Source organism: Panthera uncia, unplaced genomic scaffold (genome assembly GCF_023721935.1).
Source record: "Panthera uncia isolate 11264 unplaced genomic scaffold, Puncia_PCG_1.0 HiC_scaffold_1002, whole genome shotgun sequence".
In the NCBI taxonomy this organism is placed as follows: domain Eukaryota; kingdom Metazoa; phylum Chordata; class Mammalia; order Carnivora; family Felidae; genus Panthera; species Panthera uncia.
Window position 1 is genome coordinate 1 of NW_026057593.1, and position 17,931 is coordinate 17,931.

The following is a 17,931-nucleotide window of genomic DNA, read 5'->3' on the forward strand; positions in this document are numbered from 1 at the left end:
AGCACAGGCCGCTCCCCGGGCGCCTCGGATCCCCGCGGGACCCCCCCGTCCAGCCCGGTGCAGCCGCCTGCGCGCCCCATCGGTGAGTGGCCCCCGACCGCAGCTGTCGCTTCCCAGCTCCCGCCCACGGAGCCTAGGAGCCTGACCTGGCCCCGGATGATTCCCCGGCTGCCCTAAGACCCTCCGTCCTCCCCGGAGTGTGTAACGGTGGCCCCGATGTGCCCAGTGCCACCCCTCCAAGAAGCCTCCTGGGCTCCCCGACTCCCTCCAGCTCCTTCCTTCCAGTCTGTAACAGTGCCCCCTGCCCTCCTTACCCTTCCCGGTCGTGCTCAGTGTCCCCCACTCCCAACTCGCCTCCCCACCCTCTCAGCCAGAAGAGATCCCCTCCTTAGGATCTCCCTCTAGTGCCCTCACCCACTCCTCCCTCCTGCTTCTCCAACCCATGGCCTGTCCAGCCACCCCCAAATTGTCCGTCAGACGCCTCCCTGCCTGGGACACGGCCCAGGGCCCCCTCCCTCTGCCAACATCCCAGTTCCCAGCTCCTGCCTCTCTTTTACCTCTCTGGCACTCTCTCCCTTTCTCTTTTCCTGTTTATTTATTTATCTCTTTTCCTTTGCATATCCTTGTGATTTTATGGGTTTTAACATTTTTGATGGACAGTTCATTTTGATGCTCAAATCGTCCCATCTTTGGCCAGTGGGGGGCTCCTTCAGGCTGGCCCCTGTGTCCCCGTGCCACACCTTTGACACCCTGTGCCCCATCTTTGAGCACCTTCCCACTACCTGAGGCAGCTTCACTGATTCTTCCCTTGCCCCAGCCCTGGCAACAGCCATTTCTCCAAGGAGCCCTGTTTTTCGTGGTTTGGTTTTGTCTTGTTTTGCTTCGTTTTGCTTTTTAATGGCAAATGGTATCTGGAGACTCCAATCTGACCCAAAGCTGGTCCTGTGAAAAGATCGGTAAAATTATAAGCATCTACTGAGACCGATCCAGGACAAAAAAGAAAAAAAAAAAAAAAGACACAAATGACTGATATCCGGCATGAAAGAGGGGGCAGCACTACAGATCCTACAGAGAATGAAAAGATAGTAAGGGAATATAGAGAACACAGTCTGGGTGCTGGGGGTGCTTGTTGCTGCTGGGTCGGTGATTCTGTCCTCCTGAGTCCTTAGACTTACGAGCACAGGCTCTGAGGTCAGGCTGCCTGGAGTCCCAGACCGCGCACTTTCTAAGCAAGTGATTTGGGGCAAGTTATTGCTGTCTTCGTGAGCGAGCCCGCTTGGTGAGTCAGAAATGTGGGGATAACAACAGCCCTATCTCACAATGTTGTTACGAAGGTGAAACGAGTTAGAGCAGTGTCTGCAATGCACCGATCGTAAATGTTATTATTCTTGTGATCCCCTGAGGTCTCTGTACCTGAGTGCACCCTGGCAACTCCTCAGCCTCAGTTGTCACCCCTCCTGTGTCCAGCAACCCCCTCCACGTGTCTCACAGCTCCCAGCCTTGGCACACACCATCCTCTCCGCCTGTTTTGCACCGCATCCTTGTTTTGCATGGAAGCGAGCAGCTCAGCAGTCAGCTCAGCCAGAGTTTGCCGATCCTGTGGTCAGTTCACTGCGTCCCCCCCTCTGCTGCCACTGCCCGGCATTTCCCAGGCATCACTGACTGCTCGGTGCCACGTCCTCCCCTCAATGGGGACTCTGAGTGGGTACGGGCCGGTCTCAGTCCTGTTTCTGGATCCATAGCTCCGGACCCATGGTTTCAGTGAAAATGTGTGAATTGGTAGAAGGGAGGGAAGGGAGGAAGGAAAGAATGAACAGCGGATGAAGGCATACATTTCTTCCAGGCAGCTTCCACAGCCTTCCCTTTGTCCATCCCTCGGTCCCCATCCAATCCTGCTTCCACTGGTAACCTCTTTCTCTTCCTCCTGCCTCCCCCATGAACCATCACGTCCTGCCCTGCACCATCAGTGCTCCCTGCTGCTCCCCCTCTCCCCATTTCCCACCCTCCTCCACCCACTCCACCTTCCGGCCCCCTTCCCCCTCCTCCCCCTCCACCAGGCAGCCCCCCATCAACACCCTTTCCTCTTCCCGCAGGCAACTCCCCCCGGCCCTGCACGTCTCCCTCGGCAAGCCCAGTGGGCAGTGCTCGGCCACCATGTTCAGCTGGCTGAAGCGGAGCGGGGCGCGGGGCCAGCAGCCCGAGGCCATCCGCACGGTGACCTCGTCGCTCAAGGAGCTGTACCGCACCAAACTGCTGCCCCTTGAGGAACACTATCGATTCGGGGCCTTCCACTCGCCGGCCCTGGAGGACGCCGATTTCGACGGCAAGCCCATGGTGCTGGTGGCCGGCCAGTACAGCACGGGCAAGACCAGCTTCATCCAGTACCTGCTGGAGCAGGAGGTGCCGGGCTCCCGCGTGGGGCCCGAGCCGACCACCGACTGCTTTGTGGCCGTCATGCACGGGGACACGGAGGGCACCGTGCCGGGCAACGCCCTCGTGGTTGACCCGGACAAGCCATTCCGCAAGCTCAACCCTTTTGGGAACACCTTCCTCAATAGGTAGGCGCTTTGAGACGCAGGGGGGCAACTTCCTATCCCTGGCGCCTCCGTCCCTGCCCTGCATGCTTTGCTTTCTTTTCAGCCCCAATTCCCTTCTCTCTTCCAGACCCTCCCCCCTTCCTGCCTCTGCTCTTCCGCCCCCTCTAGGGCCCATGGAGCCAGCTTGCCTGGGTCCGACTCCTTTCTAGCTGGGCGGCTCTGGGCAAATGACTTAACCTCTCTGTACCTCTCTTAGCCTCATCTGGGACATGGGGATAACCACGGTCCCCGCTCACACACGAGTACCTGGCACAAAGTAAGTGCTCAGTGAACATCAGCTCTGATTTTTTTGTTTTTTTTTTAATTTTTTACTGTTTACTCTCGAGAGGGAGGGAGAGAGTGGGCGTGTGAACAGGGGAGGGTCAGAGAGAGGGGGAGACACAGAATCCGGAGCGGGCTCCAGGCTCTGAGCCGGCAGCACAGAGCCCGACGCGGGGCTCGAACCCACAGACCGTGAGCTCACGACCTGAGCCGAAGTCGGACGCTCAACCGACTGAGCCACCCAGGCTCCCCTGATTTTTCTTTTTTTTTTCTTAAGTGTTATTTATCCTCTGTCCTGATCTTCCTTTTCTCTTTCGAGATTCTTCCTGCTCTCTGCCTCATTCACCCTCTGTGGAGCCCTCGTCTGCCTTCTTCTGTGGCCTCTCCTCCTGCCTCTCCCCGCGTTGACCCCTGCCTCCCCCTCTGCCTCAGGTTCATGTGTGCCCAGCTGCCCAATCAGGTCCTGGAGAGCATTAGTATCATCGACACCCCGGGCATCCTGTCAGGCACCAAACAGAGAGTGAGCCGCGGTGAGTGGGGCCGGACGGCTGAGCCTGAGGGAGGAGGCGGCCCGGCCTCTGCTGGGACATGGGCCCGTGTCAGCTGGCCCCAGCCGCCGGGCAGCAGAAGGGAGCCCATGGGAGGCTGTGATTCCTCCGTGTCTCCACACGTTGAGGGCACCGGGGAGGCGTGTGCGTGAACACGGGGGGAGCAGGGTGCGGCCCGTGTCTGGGCTGGTCGGGAGGATGGAGAGGGAGAGATCGAGAGAGACAGAGGGAGATACGCCAAGTCAGAGACAAAGATCTGAGCGCCCGGCAGCCTTACCGAGAGACAGGAGGCCCAGAGAGGAGGCAGAGGCCGGGCAGGGAGGCCCTGGGCGTGCCCCCCCCGCCCCCCCCCCCCGCCCCCAGGCACGCTCCTGGCTTCTACGTCTGGGCCGAAGATGGGGCTGAGCAGGGGTTGGGAGGGGGAATCTGGGCACCGGCCAAGGCCCGGCCTGGAATTTATAAACAGCTGTGCAGGGGGAGCAGCGGGGGGGGTGAATTCCAGCGGGGGCCCCGGGGGAGCCGGCCCCCCACCCCAGCCCAGCCAGCTCAGCCTCTGCGCCCCCTCGCCAGCCCCCCCCCCCCCCAGTTTCTGTCCCGCGCCCGCCTGGCCTCAGGGGCCCGGGACTGGGGCAAAGGAGGCCGCCTTGTGGGGCAGAGGGGACGGGAGGCTGGGCTGCGGGGCAGGGCGAGGGCGAGGAGGGTTACGGCGTCCCTGGCCGCTGCCCAGCGGGCGCGCGTCCCCTTGGGAAAGAGGCAGGGGGCAGCTGCAGAACCGATCAGAGAGCGGGCTGGCAGCCAGCCTGAGGGGGGAGGCAAGAGGCTGGGCTGAGGGTTCCTGGGGCGCTGCCTCCTGGGGCTGGGCCTGGGAGAGAGGGAGGGGTGCCGGGTGGGGGCTGAAGGCTGTGGGGAGGAGAGAGTAGGGGTGTCCTTCCCTGGCAGGGTGGGTAGAGGAAGAGGAGGTCTGTCTGTATGGGTGTGTGTGTGTGTGGGGGGGGTGTCTGGGAGTCTGTGCCTCTGATTGTAGCTGGATGTGACTTCGTGGGGCACATTGGCGGGAAGCGTGTATATAATATCCGGGGACACACATGTGTGTGACCGTAGCATCGTGGAGACTCTGGTGGGGGGTTCGAATCCGGGCTCTGATATTTGTAATTGTTTTTAAGTTTATTTACTTATTTTGAGAGAGAGAGAGAGAGAGAGAGAGAGCGAGCACGAGCGGGGGAGGGGCAGAGACAGCGGGAGGGAGACAGAATCCCAAGTGGCCTGGGTACTGTGAGCGCAGAGCCTGATGGCGGGGCTCGAACCCCCGAACCTTGAGATCATGACCCGAGCTGAAACCAAGAGTCTGCGCTCGAATCCCCGAACCTTGAGATCATGACCCGAGCTGAAACCAAGAGTCTGCCGCTCCGTTGACTGAGCCACCCAGGCGCCCTGGGGCTTTGCTGGTTTTAGCCCGCGCCCTCGGGGCAAGCCACTTAACCGCTCCCTGCCTCAGTCTCCCCATCTGTAAAATGGGAATGATAAGAGTATCGGCCTCCCTAGGCTGCACAGGGGGTTAAAATTAAGGGTCAGACCCTGCCAGGAACTTCGGTGTGTGCACGCAGTAGGCGCCGTGGGCGTGCTGAGCACGGTGTACCTGCGTTGAGGGCCATAGCCGGCCGGACACCCCCGGGTGCTCTCTGCCACGTCTCTTGTTCCCACGCTGACTCAGTCTCCCTCCCTCCCTCCCGCCCCGCATGAGACACACTTTCCAAATCCTAGCCTGTGTGTGTGTGTGTGTGTGTGTGTGTGTAGCCACTGAGGACGGAGGGAGCCCCAGACGCTGTCCCTCTGGTTACCCGGCCCTTCCTCCCCACCAAACAGTGTCGCCCCCCCCCCCGACCCGGTCCAGTCCCCAGGGGCCACAGGGGACCTGCTTCCTCCTTGGAGCGCCCAACACCAGCCCCTCGGGGGAGCACAGGGACCCGTGCGGGCTCCTGCTCTGTGCCCCCTCCCTGCATGTCCTGAGTAAATCCCGTCACGCCTCCGTGCCTCAGTTTCCTCCTCTGGAACATGGGGATCATAGGAGTGCCTGTCTCCCGAGGTTGTTTTGAAGACTCAAGGAGTCGAATCAGGGGGAGGATGAAGTGACGTCAGGGGAGTCAGCGGTGGCTCCCTTCTCCTCCAGTTAACTCCTTCCTCGTCCCCCAGGTCGCCGTTGGGTCCCCTCCTCTGAGAAGCCCTCTCTGACCACCCCCCCCCCCAGGCTGGGTCAGGTGCTCGCCGCTGGGCTCCCCCAGCCCATCCTGACCACTCTGGGCCTGTCCTCGGTGGACCATGAACCCGATGAGAACAGGACTGGCACTGCCCTGGGGTGGTTCCTAAATGACACACCCACGGCGTCCTGTGTGCGTCGCAACTAAGACTCTTCGAGCACTTGCCATGTTCCCAGGCTGTTGGTTTTTTTTTTTTTTTTTTACCCGTTTAATCGAGGTGTAGTTTACATGCCTGAAGCTACTTCTTTGAAACAGGCACTGTTTTAGGCTCTTATTTTTAATTGAAAAAAAAAAAATTGTAATGTTTATTTATTTTGGGGAGAGAGAGAGACAGAGCACAAGCAGGGGAGGGGTAGAAAAAGAGGGAGACACTGAAGGAGGCTCCAGGCTCTGAGCTGTCAGCCCAGGGCCCGACATGGGGCTCGAACCCACAGATCACGACCTGAGCTGAAGTCGGACGCTTAACCGACTGAGCCACCCAGGTGCCCCTTGATTTTTTATTTTTTATTTTTTAATTTATTTTAATTAAAACAAGGTTTTTTTTTTAATGTTTATTTATTGTTGAGACAGAGACAGAGTGTGAACAGGGGTGGGGCAGAGAGAGAGGGAGACAGAATCCGAAGCAGGCTCCAGGCTCTGAGCTGTCGGCACAGAGCCCGACGCGGGGCTCGAACCCACAAACCGCGAGATCGTGACCTGAGCTGAAGTCAGACGCTTAACCGACTGAGCCACCCAGGTGCCCCTTGATTTTCTATTTTTTAAAAGATTTATTTTTTTTATTTAGAGAGAGAGTGTGCACAAGCAGGGGAAGGGCAGAGAGAGAGAGAGAGAGAGAGAGAGAGAGAGAATCCGAAGCAGGCTCCACAATGTCAGCACAGAGCCCCAAGCGGGACCCGATCTCACGAACCATAAGATCATTACCTGAGCTGAATTCAAGAGTCGGACACTTAACTGACTGAACCACCCAGGTGCCCCCCCCCCCCCCCCCTTTTTTGAAAGAGAGAGAGAGAGAGAGAGAGAGTGAGGGAGGGGCAGAGGGATAGGGAGAGAGAGAGAGATCAGCACGGGAGCCCACACTGGAACTTGATCCCATGACCCTGGGCTCATGACCTGAGCCCAGATCAAGAATCAGATGCTAGGGGCGCCTGGGTGGCTCAGTCGGTTGAGTGGCCGACTGATCAGGTCATGATCTCGCGGTCCGTGAGTTCGAGCCCCGCGTCGGGCTCTGTGCTGACAGCTCGGAGCCTGGAGCCCGTTTCAGATTCTGTGTCTCCCTCTCTCTCTGCCCCTCCCCTGTTCATGCTCTGTCTCTCCCTGTCTCAAAAATAAATAAACGTTAAAAAAAATTAAAAAAAAAAAAGAATCAGATGCGCAACGGACTGAGCCACCCAGGCGCCCCTTCGGCTCTTTATGTATATTGGCTCGTTTCTATTCCCTTGTCCTCACCACAGCCCGACAGGTGATGTTCCCTCACGACTTCCATTTCACAGAAGAGGGAACGCAAGTTCAGAGAGGCTTCCTACTCGCTTAAAGTCACACAGCTGGGGGTGGGGTGGGGGGCAGGGTCGGGATTCAAACCCAGGTCTTCCTGGCTGCCACATCAGGGGGTTGCCAACACTCCTCTCTGCTCTCCTGAGCATCGCTGTTTGAGTGAACAAGCGAGCAGCAGAATGAACAGTGGGAACGAATGAGTGAATGAGGAAGGAAGGAAGGAAGGAAGGAAGGAAAGAAGGGAGCGGAGGAAGGAAGGAAGGAATACAGGAACCAGCTGTCGAGCCAGATACTGCACGAAAGGCAAGGACTTGTCTCTGTGTTCTCTGTGGCATCCCTGGTGCCCAGGATAGAGCCTGGCACACAGAAGAGCTGTAAATACTGTTTACGTTACAGAGATGTAAATACTGTTAAATAAACTCAAAATATTTACCATCTGTTCTGGCAAAAGCATAGCCAGAGCCAACGTGAACTCTTTGGGGGCTGGATTGTGGGGAGATCCAGAAGTCCTAGGACGGGGCTGGGGTGATGGTGGCACTTGGGAGACTCGCGGAGGCGGGGGGTCATAGACGCACGGAGAGTCTGTTAAGAAACACTTCAGTATTTTGACAACCTGTACGTCTGGATCGGCCTGAGGAATGAATGAAAAGGGGGTAGGTGATCAGTCCTCTGTAGCCAGATGGCCCGAGGGGCCGGGGGCTGGGGCCAGAGTGATGGAGAAATTCCGGGGGCTGGGGGGGGGGGGGCCAGAGGAGCGGGATGCACTTGGGGGCCTGGGCGGTTTCTCAGAGAAGGGTTTTTGAAAGTCAACAACCTGAACGTCCGTACAGTCCGCTATCAGTCCAAAGGCGCGGATGCTTCAGAAAGGCTGGAGGGCAGGGGAGGCGGGGGGAGGGGGGCTGACCTCTGCCCTTCGCGCCGATTGTGCTCCGTACCCCCAGGCTACGACTTCCCGGCGGTGCTGCGCTGGTTCGCGGAGCGCGTGGACCTCATCATCCTGCTCTTCGACGCGCACAAGCTGGAGATCTCGGACGAGTTCTCGGAGGCCATCGGCGCCCTCCGGGGCCACGAGGACAAGATCCGCGTGGTGCTCAACAAGGCGGACATGGTGGAGACACAGCAGCTGATGCGCGTCTACGGGGCGCTCATGTGGGCGCTGGGCAAGGTGGTGGGCACGCCCGAGGTGCTGCGCGTCTACATCGGCTCCTTCTGGTCCCAGCCCCTCCTGGTGCCCGACAACCGGCGCCTCTTCGAGTTGGAGGAGCAGGATCTGTTCCGGGACATCCAGGGCCTGCCGCGCCACGCCGCCCTGCGCAAGCTCAACGACCTGGTGAAGAGGGCCCGGCTGGTGCGGGTGAGCCGCGCTGCGGGGGGACTGGGGGGGGGGGGAAGCGGTGGCCGGAGGCGGGGACGGCCCTGGTCCCGCCTCCCCGTCCGGGCCGCTTGGCTTCTCGGCTCTCCGATTGGTTAGTTCTCTGGTCTAACAGATTCCTCCAGGCTGGGTCATTGTGGCACAAGGTGGCGTGCCCCCCCCCCCCCAGTGGTCCACAGCCTCTCCACCCACCTCCACGCTGCTTTTCCTCTCCGCCCTCCTCTTGCGCTCCCTTCCCCGTCATTCGTGGCACTTCACGCGGTCCTCCTGGCTCAGACCTCAGGGCCTTTGCACCTACCGGTCTGGCTTCCTGGAAAGCCCCCCCCCCCCCCCCCCACTCCTCGCCCCTCTCCTACCTGGCTGTCCGCTTGGCGCACTCCTCACCTCCAACCAGACTGTGCTTAACCTGCTCAGGAAAGCTGCCTTGCCCGCCCTCCGTTTGTAGAACTCTCCCGCGCCCGTCTTGCTTGAAGCCTCGCTGTAGTTTTCTTCACGGCGGTCATGACTGCCTTGCGTTCTGCGTGCTTTGGAGTTTCTGGGTTCACTGGCTGCCTCCGCCTGCATTTAAGCCCCACAGAATCAGAGGTGTCTGAATTTGTTCACCGCCGTGTCCCCGGCGCCTGGAACAGAGTTGGTGCTCAGTCAATACTTACTGAACAGAGGGCATTTGAACAGACACTCTTCTTCAACCACACCCCCCCTGTGCCTGGCCCTGTGTTGGGCGGTACTGAGGATCCGAAGCAGTTCAGGGGAGGAGACAGCCCCAGCCGCAGACAGTGATGACGCAGCCGTCCTGGGGAGCTGGGGGGAAGGGGGGGGGGCAGGGGCAGGGGGCTTCTTGGAGGAGAGGGCGTCTGAGCTGCAAACCGGAGGGTGAGGAGGGGAATTCTAGATAGTGGGACCAGCGAGTGCCTGGACGGGAGATCAGCACATGGCCAGTTCAAGAGAGAGGGAAGATGGCAGTGTTGCACCCGGTGTAGACAGCGCAAGGAACTGAATCCGAGGCTCGGGAGGTGGGTGGGAGTCAGCCCACCCAGGGCTGTGGCCTAGAAGCTGCGCGGCGTCCTGGCGAGTGTGGGGGGGGTGCTGGGGAGCCATGGAAGGGTTCGGAGCACAGGAGGGACGGAGTCCTACTCGGGCTGCCTTCTAGCGGGTGGATTCAAGGGCCGTGAGACTGGGGCCAGAGACCAGGAAGGAGCCTGGGGACCGAGGAACGGGGAGGAGGCTGGATCAGAACAGGGCCTTGGGGAGGGGAAGGAGAGCACTGGTTTGAGAGCGATCTGGGAGGCCAAATGGAACATTCTTAGGGGAGGCTGCCAGGGAGGAGGTGGGGCAGGAAGCTGGGCGGGCAGGGAGGCCTGGGAGGTTCAGGAGCAGCAGAGCGGGGGTGAGTCAGGGCCCCCCCACCCCCACCCCCACCCCAGGAATCCTCCTTGGGAGGGCGTGGCCCAGCGGGTGCCTCCAAGCCTCCGGGACCCACCTTTCCCTCCTCCCCCATCCGGGCCCTGGACTGTCTCTGGGTCCCTGTCCCTGCCTCCTCTCTCTGTCCGTCTCTCCCCCCCGCCCTCTTTCTAGCTCTCCCTCTCCGTCCTCCTCCGCCTCTCTCTCTGTCCCCGCCCTGCTTCGCCCTCCTGCCCCACGGACCCCTGTCCCCGGGGCCCCTCGGGGAAGCGGACGGGACAGCGGCGGGGAGCCGGGGCCCAGGACCGTGGGACAGAGGGGCGGGGTCGGGCCGGACACCTGGTGCCCCCGCCAGGCGGGGCGGGGGGGGGGGGGCGGCTCCGGAAACCCGGACAAACCCCGGAGCCCGGGACCCGCGCCCCGGCCCAGCCCGCCCTCCCACCTTATCTCTTCCTGGCACCTTCCCCCGCTTCCTCTCTGGAAAAGCCATCAGCGCCCTCCCGCCGTGCCTCTTCTGGGTCCCCGAGGAGCCGCCCTCGGCCCCGCCCCCTCGCCCCATTGGCCCGCCCTCGCAGGCCCCGCCCACCCGCTTGACCACACCCCCGCCCTGATTGGCCCCCTCGGACCCACGGCCCTCTCCTCCGCTTTCCTCCCGCGGAGCCGTCTGTGGCTCCCCAGTGCCGCTCACGCAGGGTCCCCCAGTGACCAAGCCCCGCCAGCCCCGCCTCTACGCCGCGTCCCCCACTCCTTCCCCGTGTCCGATGCCGCCAGACTGGGTCCGGCCATCAGACGGCAGCCCACACCGTTTACCTCTCCACGCGCTTCCCCCCGAACAGCACGGGGCCTTTCTGGACTCCGGGTAACTACCCCTCGGTGCCTCGGTTTCCCCGTCTGTATCGTATAGAGTCACCTGGCTCTGCCCTTTGGTGGAAGCGATCGCTGCTCGAAGGGGCGATTTCCCTGTTCTGATACGGGGAGGCCGAGATCTTGGGAGGGTCTGATTCTAAAGAGCCCAAGGGGCCCTGAGCCTTCTTCCCAAGCTTCTCTGCGGCGACTCAGTGACGTTCGTTCGACAGCCAGCCACCGAGCACCTACAACGTGCTTCCGCACTTTTCCAGGCCCCCCGGGGTTACAGCACCAGATGGGGTTACATCTGGATCAACCAGATGATGCTTGTTTTGTTTTCTTGTAAGAATCACGTCTCGGTGGGGAAGTGGATCTTAAACAAATGAGCCGATAGTAGCTTATGCGATAAGGACCGCGGAGGAAAATGAAGCAGAGGAAAGGAGATTGGTGAGGGACTGGTTTTAGGGAGGTCAGGGAGGGCCTCCCTGAGGAGGTGCTACTGAGCAGAGACCCGAATGAAGGAGGGAAAGAGTGGAGGTGTGGGGGAGGCCCTACCGGGCAGAGGCACCAGTAAGTGCAAAGGCCCTGGGGCAGGAACGGGCTTGAACAAGGAGCCCGGGGTGGCTGGAGGAGGCAGAGTGGTGGAGGTCATGAGGATTCAGAGCCAGCCAGGGGCCGCCAAAATTGTTAGCATTCTAAACCTATGATTCATGAAGAGAACTTGAAAACCAGTGTTTTGTGTTGAACGGTTGAGACCATCTCATGGCAGAGCATTTAAGCTCAGTTGAACGTGTCCCCTCCCGTCCCTGATCCCACCCATCAGCTCCCAGGGCATCTTCCCTGGAGGCAGCCCCCCGTGAGGAGTCACTTGTGTCTTTTTTCCAGATGTCTTCTATTTTTATTTAAGCATTTGCAGTTAATTACTGAGCTTCCTGTTAAAAACTGGGAATGTTCATTCATCTGCCCTCCTTGTTTGTTTTTTGATAACTTACGAGATTGGAGATCAGAAGGTTCCCAAGTTCATTGCTTTCCTCCACAAGTATTTCTTGAGTGCTTTCTGTGCACGTTGTTGTGCCCGTGCTGGGGACAGAGGGAATAGATAAGGTCCCAGCCCTCCTGGAACTCACATTCTGATGGTAGGAGACAGAGTAAGCAAACCACCAGATAAGCAAAATAACGATAAGGTGCAATAAACATTGCGGGGGGGGGGGGGGAGGGGGGAGTGAAGTTAGAAAAGAATTGGATGGTGGTAGTTGGGGCACCTGCTACTCATAAGATGGCCTCTGGGAGGAGGGTGGCATCGAAAGGAAGTTGAGGGACCCAGCTTGGGGAGATCGGGGCAGAGTTGCAGGCAGAGCGCGGCATGTGCAAAGGCCCTGTGGTCAGGGAAAGATTGGCATGCTGGTACAAGGAAGGCCGGTGAGGAAACTGACACAGTGAGTTGGTCAGGGGCGGGGAGAGGATGTCGGATGAAACACCAGCGGCCAAAATCATGGAGAGCAGTGGTTCTCAAAGCTTTCCGTCACAGGAGCTCATGACACTCTTAAAAATGACTGAGGGCCCCAAAGAGTTTGTAGGCACAGGGGCTGCGTGGAGAAGGGACTGTAGGGGCAGGAGAAGCCGGAAGGCCAGGGGGATGCCTGCTGTGTCTCCGCGGGGGAGAGATGCCGACAGGTGCCATGGGGGCGGTGGCACCCGAGGTGGAGAGACGTAGTGAAAGCAGAGGGGACGGACGCAGGAGGCAAGAGCTCGTGAACCGGAAGCTCTGGGGACGCCTGGGTGGCCCCGTCACTTGAGCGTCCGACTCGCGATTTCGGTTCAGGTCGTGATCTCACGGTGCGTGAGTTCGAGCCCCGCATCGGGCTCTGCGCTGGCAGCGTGGAGCCTGCTTGGGATTCTCTCTCTCTCTCTCTCTCTCTCTCTCTCTCTGCCCCTCCCAGCTCTCCCTCTCTCTAAATAATGTTAAAAAAAATAAAGAAAGAAGCTGTAGGTCGGGGGCCCGGCGGGGCTCAGGCAGGCACTCGTTTCCCGCAGGTACACGCGTACATCATCAGCTACTTGAAGAAGGAGATGCCCTCCGTGTTTGGCAAGGAGAACAAGAAGAAGCAGTTAATCCTCAAGTTGCCCGTCATCTTTGCGAAGATTCAGCTGGAGCATCACATATCGCCCGGCGACTTTCCCGACTGCCAGAAAATGCAGGTGGGAGGTCGCCCAGGAGGGGGGCAGAAGGGGGCAGCTTTTGGCTTCGGAGGTGGGGGCCTCGAAAACCGGAGGGATGGAGGGCGTGCTTCCGTAAGAGCGTGGTTTTGTGCGTTAGGACGAGAGAAGAGAAATCCCCAAATAACCGGTGTAGTTAGGGTGGAAGTTGGCTTCTCTCCGTAAAGTCCTAGAAGGTGGCCCAGGGCTGGTTTGGTGCTTTACAGAGCCGGGGACCCTGTCCCCTTCTTAGTTGTCCTCCATGTCTGGCTTCCGGTTCCAAGAACCCCACCTGGTACAGAATGGCTGTCGAAACTCCAGCCATTTCATCTGCATTCCAGTCAGCAAGAAGAGGTGAGGGAGAAGGGAGGGAAAGATAATGATACAGTCTCTCTCTCTCTCTTTTCTTTTTAAGATTTTATTTTTAAGTAGCCTCTGCACCCAGTGTGGGGCTTGACCGCAACCCCAAGAGCGATCAAGAGTCACATGCTGTATCGAGGGAGCCAGCCAGGCACCCCTACACTCTCTTTAAGGATTTTTTTCTAGAACAGTGCCATCCAATAGCACCTTCTACCATGTTGGAAATGTTCTACGTTGTGCCGTCCAATATGGTCGCTGCTGGCCCCATTGAAACTGAAAGTTTAGGTTTTCTTTAATTTTAACTAATTTAATATTCTTTAATGTTTATTTTGAGAGAGAGAGAGAGCGAGAGCGTAAAGAGGGAGGGAGACACAGAATGTAAAGCAAGTGCCGGGCTGTCGGCACAGAGCCCAACGCGGGGCTCGAACTCACGCATCGCGAGGTCATGACCTGAGTCGAAGTCGGGCGCTTCACCGACTGAGCCACCCAGGCGCCCCTAAATTTATTTCTTTGTTTTTTATTTATTTTGAGAGAGAGAGAGGGAGAGAGAATCCTAAGCAGGCTCTACGCTGAGCCACCCATGCACCCCGCCCCCCACCCCGGGGCCCCTTAACCAGTTTAAATTTAAATAAGCAGAGGTAACTACCGTCTTTTGGAAAAGGCGATTCTAGGGTTGTGGATGCAACGCGTGCTGGTATCCAATTGGCCAGAACTTAGTCATATGACCACAGCTGGCTGCAAGCTGGGAAATGTAGTCTTTCCTCTAGGGGGCCTGCTGCCCAAGGGACGCCAGTACTGAGGAAGAAGGGGCAAATGAATACTGGGGCTCCCCGGGCATGTCCAGGCCTAGGATTAACCAGCGTTGGGGAGATCCCTGGGTCCGGGTGCCGTGCCCTGGGGTGGATGATGAACTGCTGATGAACCTGGGGACAGAGGTCCGGGCTCAGGCCTGGAGGTGGGGACTAGCTCACCCCGCCCCCTTCCCCTGGCCCGGCCGGAGCCTCTGTCTGGAGACTGCAAGAGGCTGATACTCCCAGCCCGGGCCCTTTGGGTCGGAGATGTTTGCTCACCCAAGCCCCTGAGGGATCGCGGTGCAGGGCATTTCGTTCTGGCCGCTTGCAACCTCCGAGAGTCTGGGCAAGTCCCCTTTTCTGAGCCTCGGTTTCTTCCACTGGAAAATGGGCACGGTGACAGCACTTACCTATTGCTGGGGCTGCTGAACCGGCCGGTGCTTGTAGCCCCCTGGGTACAGCGTGTGGTGGGGAGTTTGGGCTACGTCGAGGTCTCGACCGACCTCAGCGCTGCTGACATTGGGGGCCAGAGCGTTCGTGGTCGGGGGTGTCCCGTGCATCCTCCGGGCCCCTGCTTACTGCACGCCAGTAGCAACCCCCCCTCCCCCCCGCCGCCGCCCCCAGCTGTAACGATCAAAAACGTCTCTGGATCTTGCCAACTGTCCGCGGGGCAAGGGCAACGTCACCCCTGGCTGAGAACCAGAACCGCTGGGCTAGATGCACAGCAGCTGTTAGTTATGTTAGCGTGTCTTGAACACCTTATCCAGATGAATCGATTCCCCAAATGAGGGGAGTGCTAATGTTAGGGTTCCGTTTTTACAAGTCTGGAAACCGAGGCCCGGAGGGGTGGAGGCACTCGCCCGAGGACACGCAGCTCCTAAGGGGCAGAGCCGGGCTGGAACCTGGGCCTCCTGGCCCTGGGGCCCGGGCCCCTACCCCTCTATGTCCAGATCAGCGGGCCTGTCCACCTTGGCTCCGGAAATGATGGTGGTGCCATGAAATGGGCAGGTGACTTCGAGCTACCACGTGGGAAGGAGCAGGACCGCAAATCCACCCCCACGGCTGCTGTCGCACACGCCGACTTCTTGGGGGAGGAGGGGGTCCCAGGACCTCCCAGCGATCTGGCCACCTCGGACCTAACCTCCGAACTTGGCAGCGAGTTTCTGAGAAGCGGGTTAACAGAGCCAAGCGAGCAGTGAAAACTGAATTTTCTTAGCTTGCAGAACACGGTGGGGGTGCTGGGTGGCTGGAGGTAGGGGTGCCACGGACGGTGGGCACAGACCCAGGGGTGTGCTGAGTGGTCGGAGGGGCCCCCGGCCCCCCTACCGTCCAGTGATTCTGGGGGTACACCTGACACGGGGAGGGGGGGAGGGCCTCCGGGCCCCCGCTGCGCAAGTGTCTTCCGAGGGGTGGGTGCCCTAGTGGAACCCGTGGCACAGGTATCTGAATTCTTATGCAGCATCCACTTGAGCTGCCCAAGCGTCCTGGTGACAGGTGGGGCTGGGGACCCGGGAGGATGATGTCCCCTGACTTCCCAGTATCGCGCCCCCCCCCCCCATCTCTCCCCTTCCCCCGACAGGAGCTGCTGATGGCTCACGACTTCACCAAATTCCACTCGTTGAAGCCGAAGCTGCTGGAGGCGCTTGACGAGATGCTGACCCACGACATCGCTAAGCTCATGCCCCTGCTGCGGCAGGAGGAGCTGGAGAACACCGAGGTGGGCGTGCAGGGCGGCGCTTTCGAGGGCACCCACATGGGCCCGTTCGTGGAGCGGGGGCCCGATGAGGCCCTGGAGGACGGCGAGGAGGGCTCGGACGACGAGGCCGAGTGGGTGGTGACCAAGGACAAGTCCAAGTACGACGAGATCTTCTACAACCTGGTGCCGGCCGATGGCAAGCTGAGCGGCACCAAGGCCAAGACCTGGATGGTGGGCACCAAGCTCCCCAACTCGGTGCTGGGGCGCATCTGGAAGCTGAGCGACGTCGACCGGGACGGCATGCTGGATGACGAGGAGTTCGCCCTGGCCAGCCACCTCATCGAGGCCAAGCTGGAGGGCCACGGGCTGCCCGCCAACCTGCCCCGTCGCCTGGTGCCGCCCTCCAAGCGACGTCACAAGGGCTCTGCAGAGTGAGCCGGCCACTGCCTGCAGGCCCTCCCTCCCACTCGCCCTGCTGTGGCTCCCCAGCTCCAGCTGGCTGCACGCACGCCCCCGCCCCAGCCTGCCACACGCGCTGCCTGCCCGCCCTCCCAGCCGTAAGGATGGGGGTCTGTCCACCCGCCACCGCCGGACCGTGGGGACCAGGGGAGGGGCAAGGCTTCCCTGCCCGGCCTTTGCACCGCTACCCTCGCCTATACTTAGGCACATCACACCGACCTTAACACACGCACACAGACACACAGAGGCATCGATTCGATCGTGGGCCATTCAAGTATTTATTGAGCACCTACTATGTTTGAAGGCACAGAGCTTCCTCCAGGCCCTGGGGGTTACAGCAGAGAGCAGAACACATGATCTGCCCTCGGCGGGGGGGGCTGACGTTCTCAGGACAGAGCACCTGCACTGCGACACAGACACACACACGAGGCCCTAACCAGTCTGATCCCCGATTCTGGGCAGGAATCCTCGCCTCTCTCCATAGTTCCGTGGCCATTTGTTCCAAATAACCAAGGGAAAGTCCCCCCCCGGCCCCACTTCTTGACATCCAGACAAGGACAGCCCCCCGCCCCCCACTCTATGATGTTCTCAGGCCTTGGGACCACGGGGAGCGCGGAGCGGGAGACCCAACCTCCTTCCTCAGATGGACCCCTCTTCAGCCCCTACCCCCCGGTTCTAGCCACACCCCTTGCTTTAATAAGAATTCTTAGGCCACCGAAGAACCCCTTGGATCCTGGCTTCACCCGTACCGTGCCCCCTTCGAGGTCTTTTTGTCCTCGGCCCACCTGCCCTGGTTTGAAAACTCAGCCGCCCACCCCCTCCCCCAAGCTCCCCGCGGCTGGTGGCCTGAATTTTAGGGTGACGGGGGGGTGGGGGGGGGGCTGCCCTCTCTGCCATCAGCCCGTATTTAAGTAGAGCCCCTACCAGATATAAAGGCCCCGGGGCTTTATTTTAGTCCCCGTTTCAAAGGGGGTGCGTGGGGGAGGGGGAGGGGCTCTTGGTGCTACAACCCTCCCTCCTCTTCCTTAAAAGGGCCGCCCCCGTCCCCCCCCCCCCCCCCCCCCACCTTTCCGTGTCTTCACCTCAGACTAGTGCTTGGCCCTGGTGGGGGGACCCCACGGGAAAGATGGGTTAGGGTGACCTAGGTGGGGACGATGCCCCCCTCCAGGGTGCTCGCTGGGATTCCCCCCCCCCCCCATTGCCCGTCCCCCGCCCCATGCCTGGGAGGGGCCCGGGAACCGAACAGCAAACGGCGTCCCCACAGAGCGAATAAAGTCAAGGCTTCTTTCCACGTGGGAGTCAGGCTGTCTTGGGACGGGTTGTGTGTGGGGGGGGAAGGGGGGGATCGCTCTCCCCCCACTCCGAGCCCCGGGGAAGGAGAGCCCTGGGTGGGACTTGAGCGGGGGGTGGGGGTGTCCCCTCCAAGGTCTCAGGGGCGGGGCGGGGCGGGGCGGGAGGAGGCCGTGACTCAACTCAGCGGAGCCTGATGACTCAGGTCCCGGGCTGGGGGCCAGACCAACATATTTTCCGAAGAAAAGTGACTGTGGGGCCCTCCCTCCGGGACATCCCTCCCTCCCACCTCCCGCCGCGGGGGCCTGGGAACCAAGCCCCGGGGCGTGGGGCTGTGTGCGCGGGGGCTTGGGCACCTCGGGGCCTCC

General features: G+C 60.3%; 1 protein-coding gene and 1 long non-coding RNA gene across 3 annotated transcripts; one reads left to right on the forward strand and one right to left on the reverse strand.

Moving 5' to 3' along the window:
• Positions 1–6: 6 nt before the first annotated feature.
• On the forward strand, positions 7–17,564 carry LOC125916701 (EH domain-containing protein 2). Its single transcript, XM_049623007.1, has 6 exons — positions 7–82; positions 2,094–2,558; positions 3,291–3,388; positions 8,094–8,506; positions 12,806–12,970; positions 15,698–17,564. Exons 2-6 carry the CDS (start codon positions 2,155–2,157, stop codon positions 16,247–16,249), a joined length of 1,632 nt encoding a protein of 543 aa, XP_049478964.1. The 5' UTR covers positions 7–82; positions 2,094–2,154; the 3' UTR covers positions 16,250–17,564.
• LOC125916702 (uncharacterized) lies at positions 6,854–8,176 on the reverse strand. 2 transcript variants are annotated; one of them, XR_007456011.1, is made up of 3 exons: positions 8,088–8,176; positions 7,586–7,783; positions 6,854–7,303 (listed from the first exon to the last, which is right to left on the reverse strand). It is a non-coding gene; the product is annotated as an uncharacterized LOC125916702 (long non-coding RNA). The 2 variants fall into 2 exon arrangements; XR_007456012.1 differs by lacking the exon at positions 8,088–8,176 and adding an exon at positions 7,967–8,081.
• Positions 17,565–17,931: the final 367 nt, after the last annotated feature.